The sequence below is a fragment of the Opisthocomus hoazin genome, chromosome 22 (assembly GCF_030867145.1).
Source record: "Opisthocomus hoazin isolate bOpiHoa1 chromosome 22, bOpiHoa1.hap1, whole genome shotgun sequence".
In the NCBI taxonomy this organism is placed as follows: domain Eukaryota; kingdom Metazoa; phylum Chordata; class Aves; order Opisthocomiformes; family Opisthocomidae; genus Opisthocomus; species Opisthocomus hoazin.
Genome location: NC_134435.1, coordinates 1708798 through 1729934, shown reverse-complemented (window position 1 = coordinate 1729934; position 21137 = coordinate 1708798). Strand labels below are relative to the sequence as shown.

Genomic DNA, 21137 nt, shown 5'->3' with positions numbered 1-21137 from the left:
AAAACTTGACGCGAGTCCCGCTTACTCCGCGTCCCAGAGCGCCCGCGGCAGCTGCTGGGTAGCCGAAACGACGGCACGTGTGAACTCTTCCCGGCAGCTTCAGCAGATACTTGTTTCTCAATGAATTTCGTCTCAGCAACGCTGCTGTCTCGGTCTCCGGCGAGGTCTCTGCCCCGGTTCGCAGACAGCTGAACTGTGAACCAGCTGACAGCCGGCTGTAAACAGCGCGGCACCGTCACCCCAGCCGGTGACCCGCAGCCCAGCGAGCGCTCGGGCAGCCATTCCGCCCTGCCGGCAGCGCGTCCGCAGGCAGGCTGGGCCTCCTCGCCCTTTGCTCCGCCGCCGTCCGTCTGTCCGCCCGTCCTCCGGTGCCCCTGCGCCGAGCCAGGGCCCGGCCCACCGGGCAGGGAGCCGGGTGCCGAACCAGTCTGCAGCAGGGCTGCGTCCCGCTGGGCGCGCGGGAGCTGGGCCGGCGGGTGTTTCGGAGTCTGAGCAAGGCGCTTGAAAAGTCCTCGGTCGTCTCACAAATTCCTGTTGCCCTTTTGCTAAATGTTAGAACTAGCAATGCTCTGTGGTTTGTTTTAATTTGCATTTTCTGTTTGTTAAAGCTGCGTCTTTGCCGCGGCGTCTGCTGGCGCGCTGGCCTTGCTTACATGGAACCCATTGGCTCAATTTCTTTTTCTCCCCCCCCCGCCCCCAGTTTCTCGCACAGGGTAAACAGATTGCTGCCTGTAAGGGCCATGCTGACGCTGCTAGCAGCCCAGGAGGACACCCAGCAGTTCCGAGGCAGCGTCACAAAGTACTGGTCTCCCCTAGCCAAAAAGGCCGGGAAACAGCGGCTTGCAGAGGGCACTGCTGTCGGAGCTGGGGTCCAGCCGACGGCTGCCGCCGCCCGTTTTCCAGTCTCTGCTCTCTACCAGTGCCGAGCGGAGAGGGCAGAAGTTAGAACTTGGATGCATGGAAGGAAAGGACTTCATGGCAAAAACAGGGGACAATTTCACGGCCAAACGTAAAAGAAACTTTGCAGTTTGGCCATTTGATGTGCCGTGCCTGACCGTCCCCTTGCCTTCGTCAGACCCAGGAAGGTGAAATGATGAAGAGTTTCCATTCCTCCTCCCAGGGAAGCAAGACAGACAGGGCAGAGGAAAGTGTCAGAAGAGCCCTAGGAAAGGAGCAGAGTTTCCAGCAGTTGCAGACAGTGTGCTGGGCAGGGTTTTTACTTCAGCGCAGTGAAGTCTGGGCTGAGGGGTAATCGTCCGTAGACAGGAACCTGACAACGCGCCAATATCTCAATCTCCCTCACTCGCCTTCCACGCTGGCATTTACGCCTCCGTGTTAAGCAATCACAGAAAATGGTAGCCTGTTACATCCAGATTTGTATTTACAATTTCACTAAAACATCGTTCATTTTTTTACACGGTATCTTCCTACCTGGAGTAACTCAAAACAGGGCGCGCTCCAGCCCTGCACACGCTCAACATGAGTAAGTTGTTATCCTCTCTCTGTTACTCTGCGGTCTCAGAAATGTTGCACCCGACGGATCTGGTGTACGGGGGACAGATGTGGGAGCCAGAGGCACAAGATCTCACAGATGAGGAGGAGGAGGGGGAGGAAGAGGGGCGAGTACCAGCAAGGTCCATTACAGACTGGCGATCTCAGACGCATGCTTCTCCCGCTTGTCTCAGTGTGGGTAAGCGGGGAGGATTATAAAGAAGATGAGCGGTGATGGATAGCTCTTCTTCAGCATTCTTGTCTCTAGGCTGTTACAATGTCACTTCACAATGGAAAAAATTAAGATTCCTCCTAATTAGAAAGCGCCCATCCACACCCATGGGAGCTGCTGGCACCCCTGGAAGGCTTAACTGTGAGTTACGCTGCGAGGCAGCCGATCGCAGAGGGCTTGCCTAAAGACCGCAGCCTGGCCGCCTGCAGCAGCTCGGCCCCCGAAGCCCTGACAGCGGCCTTGGGCTCAGCGAGCGAGAGGCCACTGTCTCTCACTGCACGCTGGGATCCTCGGGAGGTTCTTTTATCGTGCACAACGTGCTTTCCACACTGCAAAACGCACCCGGAAAGTAGGACGTCTGCTTTTTGAGCACTGTGTGTGCGGCAAGGAAGGTTAAGCAGCTTCCTCACGGTTCTTTCACGTACCAAGAAGGAGCAGCAGAATCCAAGGTGTGATTCCCTGCTCCAGATAAGCTTGGTGAGGTGACACTTGGCCCAGCTGACGAAGCTGCACGCACTGTGCATGTCACAGAAGTTAAATAAGGTTATGGCTTTTGATCTTTACCATAATACTTCGGGCCAACCATGCTTTTGCTTGCAGATGCGCCATGGAGTTCTGGTAAGGTGTTAGGTAGGCTTTAAAAAAAGGAACGGCTGGCCCAGCCGGTAAGCCGACCAGACAAAGTACAAGTGGAAGGGGAGTAAATCATTAGCTAGGCAGACAGGCCTTGAACCAGACCACTTCGGGAGATGCTAACTTAGTAATTCCCTCTTGCTCCGAAACGAACTTTGTTCCTGCAGTGACTGACAGCTGATGCAAAGATAAGAGAATGTAGTCTATAAAAATCTCGCCGAGGCTCGGGAAGGTCTATTTGGGGCTTTTCCTGCTTCCTGTGCCCTCGGCTGGTCCTGCGGTCCAAGTGACAGCTCGCGCCGTGAGGATGCTCCGCTGGAAAGCGATGGCAGTCTTTCTGCTCTGCTCACTGCTGCTCAGCCAGGTAAATAGAGATAACGATTTAAAGTGCTAATTCAAGTGGTCAGGTAGGGAGTTAATGGAAAGTGTTAGGATTTGCATGAGTAAGAGCAACTGGCAGGAGTCAGAGGTGCCAGCAGAGCGCTCTCAGAGGATTCAACATCATAAAAATGGGAGTGACTGCTTAGCGAATACCGGGTTACTCTGAGACATAACTGAGCGACTCCTTCTGCCTTCCCTCCCAAGAAGATTAAACACCATAATTCATTTTTACACTTCTTACTCCTTTGGGGTTAGGATACAAGCAATTATACTTCAACAGAGCGTTCTATCGCCTGAAAACGAGAAAGACCTCAAGCTCCTCGCTCCGGACTGCTGAGCTCAGCATCCGAGCGAGGAGTGCCTGCGGCTGCTGCGTGCTCCTGACGGCCGCGCTCCGGCTCTGTTTCAGACGCACTGTGCCTCCCCGCACCACCGCCAGCCCCGGCTAACGCGGGCGCGGAGGATGACGCCCTTCTGGAGAGGAGTCTCGCTGAGACCCATCGGCGCCGCGTGCAGGGACAACAGCGAGTGCATTACCATGCTGTGCAGGTAACTCCTCCTGCGCGGGGTCCAGGCTCGGCGACGCTCGGCGGTGTGTTATGGGGAGGAAGCTCCCACTTACTGTCATCCAGACGAGACACGGAGTTAATCCTGTGCACAAAAAAGACACCAGGAACAGGGATGGGGCAATAGATTCAGACATCTTTTGTAAGTAAGGCAAACAGAGCAGAGTCCAGGTGCTCTGGGTGACAAGCCCGAGTCCCTTCCTTGCAACCCCAAATAACCTGTCTTCTCACAAAAGAAGGCAGGATTCCAGACAGCCTTTAGATAATTGCTGAGACACCTTAAAATTAATCCTTCTTAAAGCCAATACTGTTCGCTCTAAAGCATATATTAATTAAAAGCAGTGCCTTACCCTAAATTAATCACTTTACGGTGATCACTGAAGCTCAGAGTTTAAAAGACAACTAAAATACCTAAAGCCATCAAGTTCTCATGAACACCAGACATGAGCAAATTGCCCAACTACATATAGTTAGATTGATTAACTAAAATTACTGCCTAGTGGCTGGCTGTGCGTGGCAGAACTGTGCACACAGCAGAAAGCAGAGACAGGGCAGAAGGCACCCACTTCCCGCTATCCCTGGATACAGCAGGACGCGGCAGTCGGGCTGCTGTCCTGCACGCGTTTGAAACGCATCGTTTGGGTCTACCGATTAACGGAGGTGAACTGTGACGGCAGCGACGTGCAGATACAGAGAGGGACTCCTACGGCGTGTCACTTCTGCACCGCAGCCCGACCAGAGAGCCCTGGGCCACGAGCGCTGTGGGGTTGTTCCGCAGAGCAAGGAGCAGAGAGCGATGAATCAAGATGAGCTGCAGAGAGGTGAACACGGCGCGCGCGGCTCCGTGAGCTGAGCCCGCGCCCTGCCGGGCAGCGCCTGAGCAGGTTTTGTTTTCCAGGAAGAACCGCTGCTTCCTCAGAACGGCCTTGGAGTGACCCGGCGGGACGAAGAACACCCATCGCTGTTACTGCTAACAGCGCTCCGCTCTGCTTCCCAAGTATTTATGGACCGTCCAAAAGCCAGGACAGTGAACGGAGCGCTAGGTGTGCGCAACACCTCTGTGACACGAACTGACCAACGGACTTCACAGAGCGCACGAGCGTTTGCTACCCAGGGCACGCGCGTCAGGACGGCTCTCTGGCCACGCTCAATAAAAGGACTCTGCCTCTCGTGTTCCTTTTGGGTTTTCTGTAATGGTTCATTTTGGTTTTTTTTAAGGTGTAAATTAAAAATTTATCTTGGGCGAACCACCTTGGTTTTCCTTGTATCCTGTGGGCAGAGCGTGTGGGGAGCGTGCAGCAGGCGGTCTGAGGAGGAGTGCTTGTTTCAAGCTGGACTCGAGACCTTCATCCTTCAGCCGGGTGAGGGCATCGAGCAGATCGCGCTTCCACCTCATCTCGGTCGCAGCCGCCGGACTCGTGCCAGGGCCTCAGGTAAAGGCCGGGCAGGACGAGGGAGCAAACACACCGACCGTGCTGACGGCATTTTCAATATCTCAGACGTATCCAGCGATAACCAAAAGTATTTCATTACTAGTCAGATTTACTTATATCATGTATTTATTCAGATTTACTTATATCATGTATTACGTATTTCATTCTAGTCAGATTTACTTATAAAAGTCCTAGACTTTTGCCACTGAGGCATCTGCTGTTTTAAAATAATCTGATCAAAACAGCAGGAGCACGTTAACAGGGAGGGCTGAGAGAAACGAAGCCGCTCTTCAAACGCCAGCCAGCCCAGGCCACGAAGACCGAAGGCGATCTGCCTCCCCGCGGCACAGAGCGCTCGCATCACCGGAGAAAACTGGGCTGGAAAAGGCAACAGCAGGGAGGAGAGCGCCCGCGCGACAGATACGAGCACAGGGGGCTGAAGTTTAATACAGAAAATCTATTTGATATTTATTAAACTTAGTTTCTCCAGTTACAGTTCTGCATTGTACAAAGCATTTTAATGACACAGTAGTTAAAAAGATCTTTACAAATTGAAATGTGATACCCTTTTCTCCAAATATTTTAATTGCCATAAATTTGTTTAAAAATACACATTAAACGCATGTTTCGGACACTAAACTTTCTATAATCTCAATACCACAAAATACATAGAATATACTATACAGATGTGGAAAAAATCTAGTTAGTATATAATACTTTGCTCACCATTAACAGCTTTATTACGTGAAATGCACATACTGACTTAGAAATCCTAATTTTGAGCCCCAAAGTACCCTTTGAAATTTCAAATGTATTGCAACAAATAAAATCACAGTTTGGTTTTTTTTTTTTTTTAGGTTTTGGTCGAAGACAGATGCCTAAATATTTTGATAGAAACAAAAATGTAACACATGGACTTGTCGTGTACACAGCATAAAACAGAGACATCCCGTCGGTTACGAGCAGTACCTTCCTGTGTGGGTCCTAAGGGCTGCACTGATAAGTGACAGGTTAAAAGTTACCTTCCCCCACCCGCCAGCCCTCCCCCAAAAGAAAAACCCTTCTTCACCAAATAATAATTTCAAATAAGATAAAGGATTTTTAATAAATATATAAGCACTTTATCCTCCATATACAAAATTTCTTAAAACAATTTAAAAGGGGGACCAGATACAAATGTCAGGAACTGTGCTTGCAAGAGTCGTGCCTGGTCCTTAGAGCTCGGTTTTCCGGCGCCTAACGCCGACGCGGCCGCACGCCCGCTGCGGGAGCGCCGCGCACCCAACCGCACCGCCGCCGAGGGCTGCGGGTCCAAACCGCAGGCGGGGAACGCAGCGTCGCATTCCCGCCTGCCGCCGTCAGCTCCGCAGAGTTCTGCCGGGAACGGACACGCTTCCGCGAAGCGCCCGGATGAGATGACCACGGGTGAAGCGCTTACACCCAGGCAGCCTACGCAAGCTCGGCGCAGCACCGCGGCATTCCGCATCGCGTGGCGCAGCGTTTGGGGCAGGGAGCAGCGCGCCGAGGCTGCCCGCGTAGCTGACCCGCACGGCGCAGAGCTGCTGCCCGGTGAGGGATTTACGGACCGTGCAGCGGACCCGTCCCTGCCCGCCCCAGCCCCGCGGGCCCCCGACGGCATCACGGCAGCAGAGACCGGGGCCTGGGGAAGCGTCACGAGCCGCTGACGGCGCGGGCTCACCTCACCTGCCTGCTTAGGGGCTCTGTCTGCTGGGACAGCTCTGGATTCGCCCAAGTTGGCTACGAAAAGCTCCGGGTGCCCTGCGGAGCTGAAGACGTCTGCGTGAACTCTGTCGCTCGGAAGCACAGGGTTTTCTGTACCACCGGTTCATCGAGATGGAGTCACTTCAACCCTGACCAAAGTGTTTGTCAGAAATCCAAGAATCTGGAAGTTGTTTCCTCCCCAATGGGTAATTCAAACTTGACTTGCTCAGGCCCTTTTGTATCTGCCTTATTACAAACACTGCAGTGACCGCAGACAGCTGCTAGGTAAATGGAAGATGAAATACAGCAAAGGGAGTCTCTCTTGCCAGCAGCTGCCATTTGGGCAAACTACAGAACCATCTGCCGACGGCTTTGCTTTACTTGCCCCGGGCAAGCGCTACGTTATTTCCCTAACGTACTGACTCTCTGTATGTTGGGGCCGTTCATAAATACATTTCAGGGCTTTTTTTTTTTTTTTGATATCACAGCAATTGAGCCTCAGCAATCTAAAGGAATATACATTGCACTCCTGTATAATATGCAAGATTTATCACCAATAAGATGGCGATTCAGCACTCAATAAATAATATATCACTATAGTCAGTTGCACCATAATCTAAAAACAAGTATAACATATACTTTGGACAGACTGAGTTCATATATATACACATATATATTAAAAGACACATACAATACAAATTGCATACTGCCATCAAAAGCCAAGAAGAGCCACCCATGTGCTCTGCTTTATGGCTAATAGTTTCAAATCAAAAGAAACGTCTCGGGCTGTGTTACTCCTGAAGATTTGTTTATAATTATATAAATGGTCGCACCTTACCACCTAGGAACCTGCAAGTCTAAAAAGCAAATTCAAACAGCACTGATATCTGAGCAAGCCTAGTCTGATTAAGCCATTTTTAAGATTCACCAACTGGGACCGCGTTCAGCGAGGGAACTGGAGTTACGGCGTTGATACGCATTCACCAGACCATCGTCGAGGGACTCGCCGGGGACGCCAGGAGCTGGGGATGCCCCCGCCGCCCTGCGTCGGCACGGCCGGGCCACGCGCTCCCGCTGCGGGAGGATGGGACCAGCCCCTTCGCCCGCGCTCTGACAGAGCCTGTCGTGTACTTGCAGGGTTTTTAGCTATGGAACCTGACAAAGTACGTAACTCTTCTCTCGGCAACAACGGTAAATCCCAAATTCAGATCTGCTTTTGGAATTGTGAGGGTTAAATGTAGCTGTCCGAAACAGCCACCGATGCGCGAGGCATTACGAGACCCCCACACACCTCTGTACGGACAGAGGACCCGCGACGGCACACGAGAGGGTGGGTTACTATGAAGTCGACCGCTGAGGGGGAACACTCTCAACCAGCTCAGGTCCACGTTTCGACACGATGTAAAGTGTCTTCTGGTCATCTGAAGACAATTTTTTTAAGATCCACTGGCCTAGGGATAAGCGATACATTTTTAAGAGACCAATTCAGCGTGACTCCAAAAGGTATTTGTGGGACTCTAGTTAAGGAAAAAAAATTCCCAGAGATGAGACCATTCCTGCTAGCAGTAATGGTGACTGTGCACGAAGGAGCAAGCCAAAAAACAGCCATGCTGGCTAGTGCAGCGCTACGCACAAAATAAAACTACGAATGCAACTTCTACGAAGGTATTTTTTTATATAGCGTCAAAAGTGTGCTAGGCACTTTAGAGTATTAAGGGAAAAACAGGTGACAGTGTCCCATCAACCGAGATGCGGAGTTTGAGGGTAGGGAGCTCCGTCTCCAACAGCAAACACGAACAGAAACGTGACCTCGCACAGTGATTCAATAAAAAGGATGCTCCGACAGACCTGACGGGTAAACTCGGCTACCGCGGAAAACGTCACCGGTCTGTTCACCAATTCGTACGTAGCAAAGCTTTTCTGGAAGTACAAAACACGCTGGAACGGAAAGGAAGCTCTACGAATATGCAGCTACCTTTTAGTAGGTTACTAATTTGCAAAATTTCTAAACTCTTAAAGCCCATAGGACATACTGCAGTACTAAGGAGCGTAGAATTCTATTCCTTCTCTCGAGGTTGCCGTGATTTTGGCACTTCACTACAACTACACAAAAAATTTAGTGCAATCATTTTCCTGAACATGCACGTTCATATCTGGTACAGAATAAAGGGTTAAACGGGAGAGAAAACGAAGCAGCATTCCACAATCTCACTCCAAAGGATTCAGAGTCTGACTCTTCAAAAGGAGACCAGCGCAATGAGAAGTCGGCTTGTGTGACAGACACTAGGGCTCTGAAAAAGGAAATGGAATTTTACCCAAGTACTGCAGAAGACCACTGCATACAGTATACCTGGTCCTGCTGTAGAACATCTTGTAAACAGTTCATAAAATCTTCATCTAAAAGTAAGGCATAAGGCACACCAGACATGTTCGGGGCACTAAGCAATACTGAAAGCAGTAGCATTTGAAACCTCTTCCTCAGACAAGCACCTTACGTGGAAAGGTACTTTGGTTTGCACTTTGGGAGAGCAGCCAACCGCAACGCCACGCACCGCTCCCGTTGCACCGAGTCGCTCCCTCGCGAGCGAGTCTTACGCTCCGGCCACCACGAACGGGACCTTCGTTACCACGGGGTAGGTACGAGCGCCGAAGCCGCTCCGCGTGGAAACCGTCGGCAGCTCTCCCTGCGGCCGCAGGCGCGCTCCCCCCCGACGGCTGCCGCGCTGTCGTCCTGTAGTGTCCATCACCCACCTGACCCGAACGGAGAAGGCCGACCTCCGCTGCTGCTGAAGATTCCTGGTTTCTCAGTCAATGGAAAAGATGCAAATGACAGTCCTGGCAGGAATTGAACTACTGTTGGGTTCTGAACCACAAAGTTCACCGATTTCGTACGTGTCAACAAATGACAAGCAAGGAAACAAAACGTATTTTACATGAGGAGATACAAAAAAAGCACAAGATTGTCCATTTCAGAAACCTTTCCTGTACGCATCGCATCTATCCGACTGAAGGTCATTCCCACACCATCACTTCGGTATTACATTAAATGCAAATTACTGTAATGTTTTGTGATTGTTATAGTGTTAATCGATGCTTTGAAACTGCCTTGGAAACAATCCAAGCCAGATCCAGCTAAATACTTTTCCATATAAATTTCTTTATAATTCATTTAAATGAAGCATCTTAATACGTAGAAGAATATCTGGAACTTTTCTATTTAGTACAAATTCTGCAATAATAAATCTGTAGTTGCCATTTATTAGTCGACTCATAGGCATTAGGCATGAAAAGTATGGTGTCCCTACACGTTAGAACCTATCAACCCTAGTTCCTTTTACAGGCTCTACCACCACAAGACATTACAGAGTAACAAAGCTCACAAAGTACTTAAATAAAGTGTCTATGTTTAATTTCTGCTAAGTACTCGAAAGGGTAAATTTCGGGAAGAAATAGCTAAAAACTGCCCCAAACTGGGCTTTTCAAAATTAAAAATAAAAAATTAAAATAAATAGGATTTAAACTGACTGTTTATGCATTATGACTGGAATTCCAATGATCTATCCGTGACAGATCAGCAAAACTACACCTTTATATGTAGCAAATTTTAAAATATTTAAATAACTTAAATCGGGAATACTGAACAAGTCCATTAACCAGATGATTTGGGGTTAAAACACAAAAGACAAAGGAGGATGGGAGACACGTGAAAGCACTCCTTGCTCTTAGTGTCAACTAAGCAATGTGTTATGGCAGTCTTCCTTATTGACATGACACAGTGTTGTGGAGATAAATCAGAGGCAGCGAGAAAAATGTGTTCGACTTTCCATTCCTTCAGTTCAAAGAATCACTTGGCGTCCAGGCGCAACCAGTGCAGTCCCTGCCGGGTGTAACGCACTAGGTCTGTCATGATGCTCGAATTAAAAACCAGAGGGCCCATAACTTTATCCAGTTCAGCAAAGAACTCTAAAACAACAGAAACACGAGTTAAACTACACCCAAACTCCCCAGCTTTTCCGCACGAATCTTTCAGATTAAGAGAAGACGGCTGAACGATGGCAGAACGAAAATAAATGAAAAAGGTCCTTTCTCATCAATTTCTCTACTCTTTTGCAGAAGACTGGTGCATAATTAGAGCATGGTTAAACAACTGCAAAACTTCCTTGGTTTCCTCCTCAAATGTGTATTTCACATAAGAAATTCAGAAATGGAGATGTACCAAGTTCCTCTTCCTACACCTAACATTTTACAGGAAACACAACGTAGATTTTTGTTTTGCTTTAAGACACACAGGTGGTGGGAAGCACCCGGCCTCCAGCACCACTAGGACAGCCAGCCCGGGGCCTCACTGCCAGGTGTAACTCTCTGCCTTATTTCTGCAGAGGACCTGGTTAAGCATCCTGCGCACCATTAACCGCATCTCCACAACCCAAAGCCTGGCAAGGTTTCAGCGCACCCTGGTAGATCTGCTGTTAGAATCCAGCTGCGCCAGCCCTTACCTTTCTGTTCTTTAGACAGCTGCTCGGCTTGGTCCCAAATTTCAGTGGCATAGAGGAAGTTGGACGTAACCTGGACGTAGCTGGCTGCCATCTGATGGATCCTCTGGGGGATCGTCACCGAAGACCCGCTCCCTGAAGGGTTGGCTGCCCCGGAAGAGTAATTTCCTGAATTCCCCGGAGACAGCTTTGGAGAGACTGGAGACGGCATACCGACAGGCTTGCTGCTGGTCCAGAGAAAAATATTCAATGTAAGATGCGTATACGTATGTACGTCAGGCACATCACGCTGTAACACAGCCTCTGAGGCCTCTCCTCCCACACCTCGGGGTGTGAGACGCCAACGCTCTCCTGCTGTACACGTCAAGCAGCCATGAAATTCCTGAGCTGGTAACAACGGCTGAGGATCCTCCAGCTCTGACATAGAATCACAGAATCCCAGCATGGCAGGGGTTGGCAGGGCCCTCTGGGGGTCACCCAGCACAACCCCCTGCCCAAGCAGGGTCACCCAGAGCAGGCTGCACAGCACCGCGGCCAGGCGGGGCTGGAACATCTCCAGAGAAGGAGACTCCACAGCCTCCCTGGGCAGCCTGGGCCAGGGCTCCGTCACCCTCAGAGGGAAGAAGTTCTTCCTCAAGCTGACATTTTAGCTTCACAGCCGAAACCCAACCACCAAACCTCACCACCTTTCAATTCCATAAAATCTTGAATTCACCGTTGAGATCAGCTGAACCTTAAAGAGCAATACTGAAAACACCACAGCTACACGGTGACTCTCCCGCCACGGTCCTACGCTTGCAGCTAACACGACGCACGTCTGAAGGACCCTCCTCAGCCTCGCAGAGTCACCTGCCCCAGGCCCCCTGCCAGCTTTTAAAGCACAGAACCAAACTGCTGTACTATGGAACAGACAACCTTGAGAGCACTTGCAGCCGTCTGGGCTTGCAGCATTAATAAAGCCATTGTTTTTGGGGAAAAAGCATTAAATAAAAGCATTAAACAACAAAACTCAGCAGCGGCTTGGGTGTCGGTGGCACGCTGACCCTTTCCTTGCGGCAAGGAGCTGCCAGCCACACTCCCCGCAGAGCACTGCCACCAGCAGCAGCCTTCCAGCCACAGCTTCCATCAGAACAGTTGTGCCAGCAGCCGAATCAAAACCTGCACCCTCAGAACAACCACCCCAGCACTCCGCAGAGTGAAAAGCTACGCCCCGAGCACCCCAGGCGCTCCGTTCAGGGAGAAAACTGCCTGTAAGCTGAGAAATACAGGTGAGAGCTGTCACTACTTACCTTCCCATACCAGGTGACGGTGCTTGAGAGTTGTTATAGGAATTCTGTTTGGGGAAAAATAAATTTGTCACCCGATTCGTGTTTATACTTGAACGAGTTATACTTTACCTGGTTATTTCATTGGTTATTTTTGAACAAAGGAATTTTTGTAGTTTTTCTTTTAAGCAATAACCAAAATTCTGAATAAGATCACAGTAAATTCAAATTTGGAAAATATCATTTTTTACTGGTGACTATGACACAAATTAAGGGATTATTTTAGCAACACAAAGAAGACCACTAAATATATACAGCATTGGAGCAGTCCTCTGCTGTAACCATCAGATGCCATTGCCTCTACGAGAACATTTTTGTTTTTTCAGCCCATTAATAGGAAGGAATCTGTTGTTACTGGCACTGAACAATGAAAGATGTCTCCAGAAATCTGAGCAGCCAGGCACGCCACAAGCCTGCCTCCGCTCAGCACTGACAGCTGGAAGTTTCAGAGAAAGCCACTGACATCAGTTACCTGTCCCCAAGTGTCCTTTGCAAAATCTCAGTCGAGATTTAGGACTGAGCGACGTTACAGAAGTATCATAACTGTTTTTCTCATCTGCACCACCCCGATTCAAATAAATTCATCCACAGGACGTGTCCCGATCTCTTTTCCCTGACAGCACTTTTAAATCAGTGGCATGGGAATTTAGAGAAATTCGTGGGGGGTGGGGTGGGTTCATGAAAAGAAAATACCAAACACCCCACTGCAAACAACAACGATCCAGAAAGCACAGCTTGGGTTCGGATCAGACGCTGGCTCTGCTGCCAGCCATGGCGCAGGCTGAAGCGCTGCCGCCCCTGTGAGACACCAGTACACCCCTAGATCCGGAACTCCCCTCCGCTGAAACACCAAAGAGCAGTTTCAGCTTGCTGTATCTGCAGCAAGAAAAACGTTTTTGAATTCTCCTTGAAGCCCACTAGATTTATTACAGAAGACAAGGGCGAGATTTTGTTATTCACAGAGAGCTCCCACGCTAGGCCCAGCAGGGTTATGGCAGCCGTGCTGGCTCTTCCCAGCTTTAACCCACTCAACTTCAAAGCACTTCCAAGGCCCAGTTTTAGGCAGCGTATATTCCACGCTCACGTGTAGCAGTCTGAAAACTGGATTCAGGAAGTTTAAGTGATGCAGAGCTTCAATTTAATTAGCTTTTAATATTCTACGAAAATACAAATGCACTTACCTTCAGGTGTTCAGTCAGAGTTTTGGAGTATTTCAATGCACTTTCCTTTTTCAGTTTGAAGAGCCTTAGGTACAGGAGAGATTGACACCGCAGGCTGAGCAAGGACAGAACAACAAAACATTTACAGTTAAAGTCAAGTTCATCGCAACTGAGCAAAGTTCCAAAATCTAGTCACTATGCTCTTCAAGTTTTCTCTGCTGATTCTCGAGTTGCAGGTTGACCAAAAAAAACTTCCATAAGCACCTTTAAATTCTCAAGGCAGTGAAAACACAGCTTTGTGTGCCTTGAGCCGAGCCTGTAACCTTTGGTGATCCTGCTGATAGAATCAGCTTCCAGTTCCGAGCTCAGGAGCCAACAGCAAGTCACTCCCTAGATCAGGGTTTACTTCATGCCTCGCTCGTCTCAGGACACCGAGTCCAACACAGCCTGCCACGGCCTCCCCTTCCTTCTCCACCTGACCCCAACTGGGTCTGGTCCTCTGCGCGTGCTGCACCGCTTCGTTAATCCAGGAGACTAACGACAATTCTCTACAGCCGGCCCAAACGTGGACTCACCGCTGGGTGACCCTGCTTCCGCAGGGGGTTGGACTAGATGACCCACAGAGGTCCCTGCCAACCCCCACCACGCTGGGATTCTGTGCAGGACGCCCCTCCTTTCTGCTGCCACTCCTTCATATTCCAAAGGCTTGGCCCTCCTCAACACCCCCTCTGCCCCAGTTTACAGCAACCAGACACACAGCGTTAACCTTTACGTACAGCCAAGTGGAAACCTCCTCTGTTTGGTTCAGAAACACCTGACAACTCAGTGCGACACAGCATTTCACGCAGAGCAAACATCTGAAATTCATCAGGGCACTGCATTAAGCTCCCACCACACGTACCACAGCACTGCGAGCCTTTTATCTGCAGCCGTCGCATCCGGTGCCAAGTAATTCTTCAGCTTCATAGTGTATCTACAAACGAAGACACCAAGCAAACAACAAAATAAAGATTACAGCATCATTTATCAGCCACAAGACACCGACATCCTTACAAATTTCTAGTTTCAACTGTCTTCACCATTTCAGAAACCTCTCTCCGACCCTACACAAAACGCGTCATGACTACGCAGCAATTGGAATAATTTTGCTTCCTGTTTGTTACGCGTTGTAGGGAGACTTCAAGGGCCTGAGCAGAAAGGACCTCAACCTTCACAAAAACACTTGCAGCCTCAGCAACTGGAACAAACTGGCAAGTGATTCAGTTCTACTAGAGAACGAGAAGAGATTTCAAAAGCTGGTGGCAAACCTCCAGTGAATCTAGGAGCTCTGATTTCCAGCCCCCTTTCCCACCCACTTAGCTTCTGTGCACGCCTTGCAATGCTTACTTGATTAATTCCACAGTTTCTGAATACATAGGGAACGGGGACTTGGATTCCTGAGCGTTTTTCTCCAATGCATTCCCACACTCAATGAAGGACACCACAGCATCTAGGTAGTACACAGCCTTCTCAAACCTGTCGGACTGAGGAGAGCGGAAAAACTTGTCAGGACGAAAAACCAGCGAGGAAACGCAAGCAAGCTGCAGCGCAGCGGGGCAGCAGAACGGCCACGGGAGGAAACAAAGCCCAGCAGAACGTGCAAACACGGGGTGAGTGTTGGAGACTGACTTACCAATGCATCTGCATTATGTTTTAATTTCTTTGCTTCCTGTAAATAATGATCAGCTGAGTAAGTCCTGCAACAGAGGACACAAGGTTATGGACTCGGCCTCACCCACACTGCATCTCCTTTTACGACTGAAGTTTCTTAATCCTGCCAAATTCCGTATTTTTTTTTTTCTAACTCAAGTTATAGGAGCTACACTATGATAAAACTGTTAAAAAAGTTAACTAGTATGATTAGTCACAGTATGATAAAATCGCTAAAAATAGTTTAAAGTTAATCCTCCAGTTTCGGGTAATTCAAAGCCGTATTTCAAGCAAGCTGATCAGTACACGTGACTCGGCTGAACTCATTGCGTTTGACAGCCAAGCAAACCAAACACCTGACCAACAACAGGGGCAGGGGAAGGAAAAAACCCGCAGAATTTGAGGACAAATCAATCCCGTGCCTCTGGGACTGGCATTACTGAGGGTGTGAAATATTTAAAAAGTATGATAATAACACAAAATAAATCAAGATGCCTTCAGGTGTTCATTGCTTTTGCTTAGCCACCCAAGACAATCAATGCCAAATGCCTTCCATGACTAGACGAGCAGAAGGTATTCACAAAAGTGTAATTATATATTTCAGTATATTAACATATTACCTATGAGTTGATTAAAGTTTGAAATAATTTCTCCCATCCATCCTAGCTTACTTGGCTAAGAATTAAACATATTTGAAATCAACATTTTTAACAGTCCACTTACAGGAAACTGGCGTCATTACAAAGCAACAGTTAACTTTAAAAAATATTCTATACCTACAAAATTAGTTCAATCAGTTCTAGGCCCAAAAAATCCTGTAATGTCTCAGTCATAACCATAAGGTTATAACGTGTTGCCATTCCAAGGCATAATCACTGTTCCTTGGAGGGTGCTCTCATTCTTCCTATAAGTCAATACACGTTCACATTTTATTTTTGTAGACATTTGATCTTATCTCAATTTCTTAGCCCTGTTTTGTCTTGAAATAATTACAAAATCCCCATAAACTATTTTGTCTTTAGTGTAGTCTAATGATGTAATTCACTTGACTTTTATCTTCTTTTTTTCTTTCTTTAAGGAGTAACTACCAGGAGCAGAACACTGCCCAGCCAGCTTGTCCACCTCCAAAGAGTTCTCAACCAGGAAGTTAGTTTTACTTTTAGTATAAACACAATTTTATCTGCAAAGTGAATTTAAAGAACAACAAAAAGCAAGCGTTGTGCTGAGACGTGACTTGGTACGAGTGAAACCTAAAATCTGCACGAGATGATAAAATATTTGTTGTACTTTCTTTTCAAGATATTTTCTTTGACCCCACGGGATTAAATCCCGATCCTGCTCTTGTGGATCTGGAACCTGAATAAGAAAGGCTCCTCCCCACTACCAAGGACCACAGCGCCGGACCCCCGGGCTCTGAACAGAACAGGCGGACAGGGAGCAGCAGCATCCTGCTGTGGTGCAAGGGACCCACCAGCCATTAAAGCCAGCAGCCCCCGGAGCCACCCAGGCCCACCGTGTGGCCCTCGCCAAGGGTGCTGTCAGACAAGCACGTCGCTGCAGGTGCGATGCACGGCTCTCCGGTGTGAGCTTGGCTTCACAGCTCTCGTGAAGCAAAGGGACAACTCTTCTCCGCAGGGAGCTGGCGATGCTCCCAGTCACGGCCCCACCGAGGGAAAGGCACCTTTTTCTGTTCTTACCTATCGTCAAAAACAAGTTTTGCTCTTCTTGACTTTGAGCTTTCCGTAGACGGAGCAGACGCAGGAGGGCAGTTTGATGAATTGTTCAGAATCTTCTCCTGAAAGGAAAATAATAAAGAACTGTTACATCTTCTCTGTCTTCAAGAAAAGCATTTGTTATATAAATTTCTCCCCTGACTTCACACATTCTATGCACTAAGGTCAGTCTGGCAGCTGCTTTAGCTGCCATTCACCACAGACAGTAACCCAGCTTCCATGAGGCTTTCACCTAACGCTGGCGCAGAGGAAGACACTGAGTCTGTAATCAAGCTCCTCGCTCTCGCACACCCGGAGATCTCCATCAGCGGCAGGAATGCAGCCGAGGCTTTCTGGACACACCTGGGTCCAGCAAATCCCGCCCTGAACCTCCCATCCCACCATTTCTTAGTCCTGTTTTTCCACCCTAACAAACAGGTGATGAATATTATTACGATTTCTCATTTCTGTCAACAATACGCTCTGCCGAACATCTTTGCCTTGGGGAAAAAAAAAATGGAAGGATAAGCATCATCTTCAGGGAGAAAAGTCAGCTGTCTTCACAACACACTGTGCTTGCTCCCCTACACTATACTTGGCTCAACGTGACAGGCTGGGATAAAGACTGGACAGCAGAAATATTCTGTGAATAGTGAGTGAATCGATTTTTAGCAGCTAAACAGTATAAAACAACTCCCCAGCTTCATATGTGCTTTCCGCCCTCCTGATGTATCGCGACCATCGGCCACCTACACAGACGCATTCCATAACCTACATTTATCAGATTATTGCTAATCAGAAGGATCCTGGAGTCGCAAGGCCCCAGATTTGCACAGCAGTGTACTACCTCCCATTGTAACGTGGGCACAGCAAAACACGGAGTGGAACACAGGACGAGTTTACACTACTTCAAGAAAGGCATGACTAAGCTTATCTGAAGCATAAAACAATAAACATCTCATAAATTGACAACTGGCTTAGGGACGTTTCTACGCTGACAAACAACAGGGCAGAACGTCAGCCTGCATGGTAAATTCACTGTCTACAGCTCCTGAAAGCGCCTTACGCAGCCACCAACGCGCAACCCTGCCAGGCCTCCAGACTGGCACGGTGCTGGCATCCGACGTGACACCGCGCGGCTCCCAGCGCAGATACGCACGAGCTCCACCCTGGTGACTAACGACTTTCTGCCACTGCTGAGCTCTGCGGGCTGCTTTACTCCTCCCCAAATCAATTCTCCTTCCCGAACACTTTTAGACTTTGCTTTGAAGCTTTTCAGAGGCTGCAAACCCAACCACGGAGGTTCAGCAGTGGCTTGAGCTCCTGGAGCTCCCAGAGCCCGTCGGAGGCTTCGGGGCTGCGCTGCAGAGCGCTCGGAGCCGGCCGCTCCGGCACCCGCAGCACGCGTTGGAACCGCAGGCAAAGGTGGAATCCCTCCCAGTTAAACACACTGTGCTCAACAACTGCCTGTACAATAGAGGCTGCTCATTTCTGTCCAGTAACACACATTTATATATCGATTAAAAAGCACATTACAATTTAGTGACCTAACAGTGTCATCTTCCTACAATATCTTTAAATTCAACCATCTAAGTATCTTCCTAACCTAAATCTCTTAAAAAACATTTTCTGCACCATCATTATAACCTTTTTTCCTCCACTCGACCACGAAGAGCACTGTACATTCCTGAGCTGGAGTTAAAATACTCTTTCGGGGGTCCCACAATGCCACCAAACGAGAGCTACAGCTCCACATTCTAGCACCAGGCGTGGACTGAGCTCCTGCTCTCCTTAAAAAATCAGGGCAAGATCTGTATCTGCTCCGATGACACAAGTAACCTCACTGTTCCATTTACTGTTGTGTAAACAGCTTTCTAGTGATGTTTCCTATTAACCAACTGAACGATAAATAAGCAGCATCAGTAATCAGAAGATGACTAAACACATTTCACTAATTAACATAAGAATTTGGTAGGAATAAGCATTAGTATTTAACATAAGAATCTGGTAGGAATAAACATCAGTATTCCACAATCTCTCCCAAGTTATTTTCCGATTTACACACTTCCAAGGCGCTCAAGCACCACGACATGAAACAACGCGTATCTGAAACTCATTACATTTTAACTTGAACTGCAGATTCTTGTTTCGATCCCACTGAGCACGACAAACGGCAAAGCAAAGGACCGGGCCTAAGGCATTTACAGAGTAAGCCCTTTACCTTGGTTTCTTTAGCACTGCTAGAACCCTTCCCCTCCGTTTTCTTCTGCTTGGAGGATGAGCTGCTTTTACTGCCACTGCTGCTCTCCTTGCCAAGGTTGCTGCTGGACTTCAAGGACGACGACTGACTGACCGTCCTCTTCCGGGAGCCGTGCTCTTGCTTGGAATCTTTGGGCAGGGCTGGGGCAGCAGGCGACGGCAGCAAGTCCTTCTCTTTAACAGCATTTGGCTTTGAAGACCTGGACAAAATGAACAAGTTCAGGGTTTGAGGGTTTTTCTTAAAAAAACAAACAAAAAACCCCAAACAAAGCAAAAAAACCCCAGCATCTCAAAGCATTATTTTTTACTTTTAAATAAACTATTTTTTTTTTTTAAACCAGCAGTTTTGTTGTTAGACCTAGCAAGCCAGACACGGAGGAAAAGAAAGAGAACAATCACCTCGGTGACTGGGTTTCTACGAAGCCAGACTGAACTCGTTTTCACCATCTTATTTGTTCTGACCTGAAAACACCGTAGACAAGTTCTAACCATAAAACCACATCCCTACAACAGTTCTCGAAAAAACACCCGCAACACTTACAACGTGAGAAATGAATGCCAAGGTCAGCGCCAGCCTGTCTGCTGCAGGCTCGTCAGCCTAAGAGCTCGGAAAAGAGATGGTCCAGATAAACGCTCTCTGGAACCCAGGACACTGGAAGGCTTCCACAGCCTCCCAGGACGCTCTCACCTTGGCTGCTGAGGGCTACTGTTGGCTATTCTTGGCTTCCCATAATAGTTATTTCTACACCTTATTTTTTAAAAATCATACCGTTTCATTTAATTAAATGTCCTCCAGATAACTGCACTGGCAATCAAGCAAATATCAGAAATAAAAGGTAAAAAAGCGTAATCATGATAGAAATACATCTGTTCCTTCTACCTCTGTCTCCTAACAGAGTAAAACAGTCTTTAATTCCGAATGGGCAACCAAGAGTTCTAGCATCTGATGTGCTGCAGCTTCGCACTTATTTGTAATTTGGCAATTACTCACTACGCAGAAATATTTTCCATGACATAATTATATCAGTTTTCAGTTGCTTGATCTGAAATAGCAGAGTTTTAACAGGCAGTGGAAAAAAATTTAACTCTTTCCTGCGGATTAACACTAAGAAATAAATCAAAGCATACTATCTATTAAAAAAAGCATGGAAAATTACTGAAATAACACACAAGAGTATTAATAATGTTATTGATTTGCTAATTCTGCATTACTTTGTCTTGGCGTCACTCACACTTTTCTTTAGCTAAACTATCAAGCAAATGTGAGGCCAAATCCATGGATCCAAATCTCAGTGCCATCAGCTTCCCAGACAATTCCAGTTAAGTAACTTATTCTCAGTTCACGAACTTGCTGAATGGAGAATCACCAGATTGCGTTCACTTAAAAGCACAGATTTTGCAAGATCAAAAAGCCAGATGCACAGCTGACTCCCAAAAGAAAACCAAACCCCGCTGCGTATTAGAGAAAACCCAGGAAGCATATATCCCATAATACACCAACCCTTCGCGTGAGGGTTTACGTTCCTTCTGCTAAGTAAAACAATCACCCTTGGCCAACGTTTTTGTTTTTGGAAATTAATTTCCACCAACTACTCGCAGAACCTCTAAAGTAAATCTGTCTGAAGGGTAAGAAGCAACGACATTTCACCCGTTGATGAGTAATGAGGAGACACTTGATTGGAGTGGGGGGAATATGGGCACCCATGATGAGTAATGAGGAGACACTTTGTTGGAGTGGGGGAGGAGGAGAAGAGCGGGGAACATAGGCACCCATCTTCTCCTTGCTCACCCTGAGCCTTCAATGTTGAAAGCAGCCAAGATACTCACTCCCTACTGCTCGAAGTCTTGTGTCCTGATGGAGCTTTTTCTTCCAGCTTCGTTTTCTTGCTTTCAGTGGCTCTGTTTTCATCCTCATTCTGAAGAAAGCAAACAAGAAATACATCCAGACAAAGGTCCACATTTACATCTGCACTGAGAGGGGCAACGTTTCACATCAGGAGACTTCATTTAGCGGGCGTTTTGCAGCGTACAGAGTAAGACA

General features: G+C 48.0%; 2 protein-coding genes and 1 long non-coding RNA gene across 6 annotated transcripts in view; 2 read left to right on the top strand and 1 right to left on the bottom strand.

Moving 5' to 3' along the window:
- Nucleotides 1–2317: 2317 nt before the first annotated feature.
- Nucleotides 2318–4550, top strand: LEAP2 (liver enriched antimicrobial peptide 2). 2 transcript variants are annotated; one of them, XM_075441856.1, is made up of 3 exons: nt 2318–2720; nt 3147–3286; nt 3981–4193. In XM_075441856.1, the coding sequence occupies exons 1-3, from the start codon at nt 2664–2666 to the stop codon at nt 4111–4113; spliced, it is 330 nt and encodes a 109-aa protein (XP_075297971.1). In that variant the 5' UTR covers nt 2318–2663; the 3' UTR covers nt 4114–4193. The 2 variants fall into 2 exon arrangements, with proteins under 2 accessions (XP_075297971.1, XP_009930730.2); XM_009932428.2 differs by lacking the exon at nt 3981–4193 and adding an exon at nt 4202–4550 and having other exon boundaries at nt 2426–2720.
- Nucleotides 4551–4872: 322 nt separating this feature from the next.
- Nucleotides 4873–21137, bottom strand: part of AFF4 (ALF transcription elongation factor 4) — a 53857-nt gene continuing 37592 nt past the window's right edge. For 2 of the 3 annotated variants that reach the window (XM_075441855.1, XM_075441853.1), the window contains exons 13-22: nt 20924–21012; nt 19059–19296; nt 16823–16920; nt 15109–15172; nt 14823–14959; nt 14338–14409; nt 13458–13551; nt 12241–12284; nt 10955–11178; nt 4873–10421 (exon numbers count right to left, since the gene is read on the bottom strand). In XM_075441855.1, coding sequence (XP_075297970.1) covers nt 10303–10421; nt 10955–11178; nt 12241–12284; nt 13458–13551; nt 14338–14409; nt 14823–14959; nt 15109–15172; nt 16823–16920; nt 19059–19296; nt 20924–21012 — 1179 coding nt within the window. In that variant the 3' untranslated portion in view covers nt 4873–10302. The remainder of the gene's footprint in view (nt 10422–10954; nt 11179–12240; nt 12285–13457; nt 13552–14337; nt 14410–14822; nt 14960–15108; nt 15173–16822; nt 16921–19058; nt 19297–20923; nt 21013–21137) is intronic. The other variant, XM_075441854.1, reaches the window with a different exon arrangement.
- Nucleotides 14954–18384, top strand: LOC142363979 (uncharacterized). The gene is made up of 2 exons (XR_012766070.1): nt 14954–15085; nt 16204–18384. It is a non-coding gene; the product is annotated as an uncharacterized LOC142363979 (long non-coding RNA).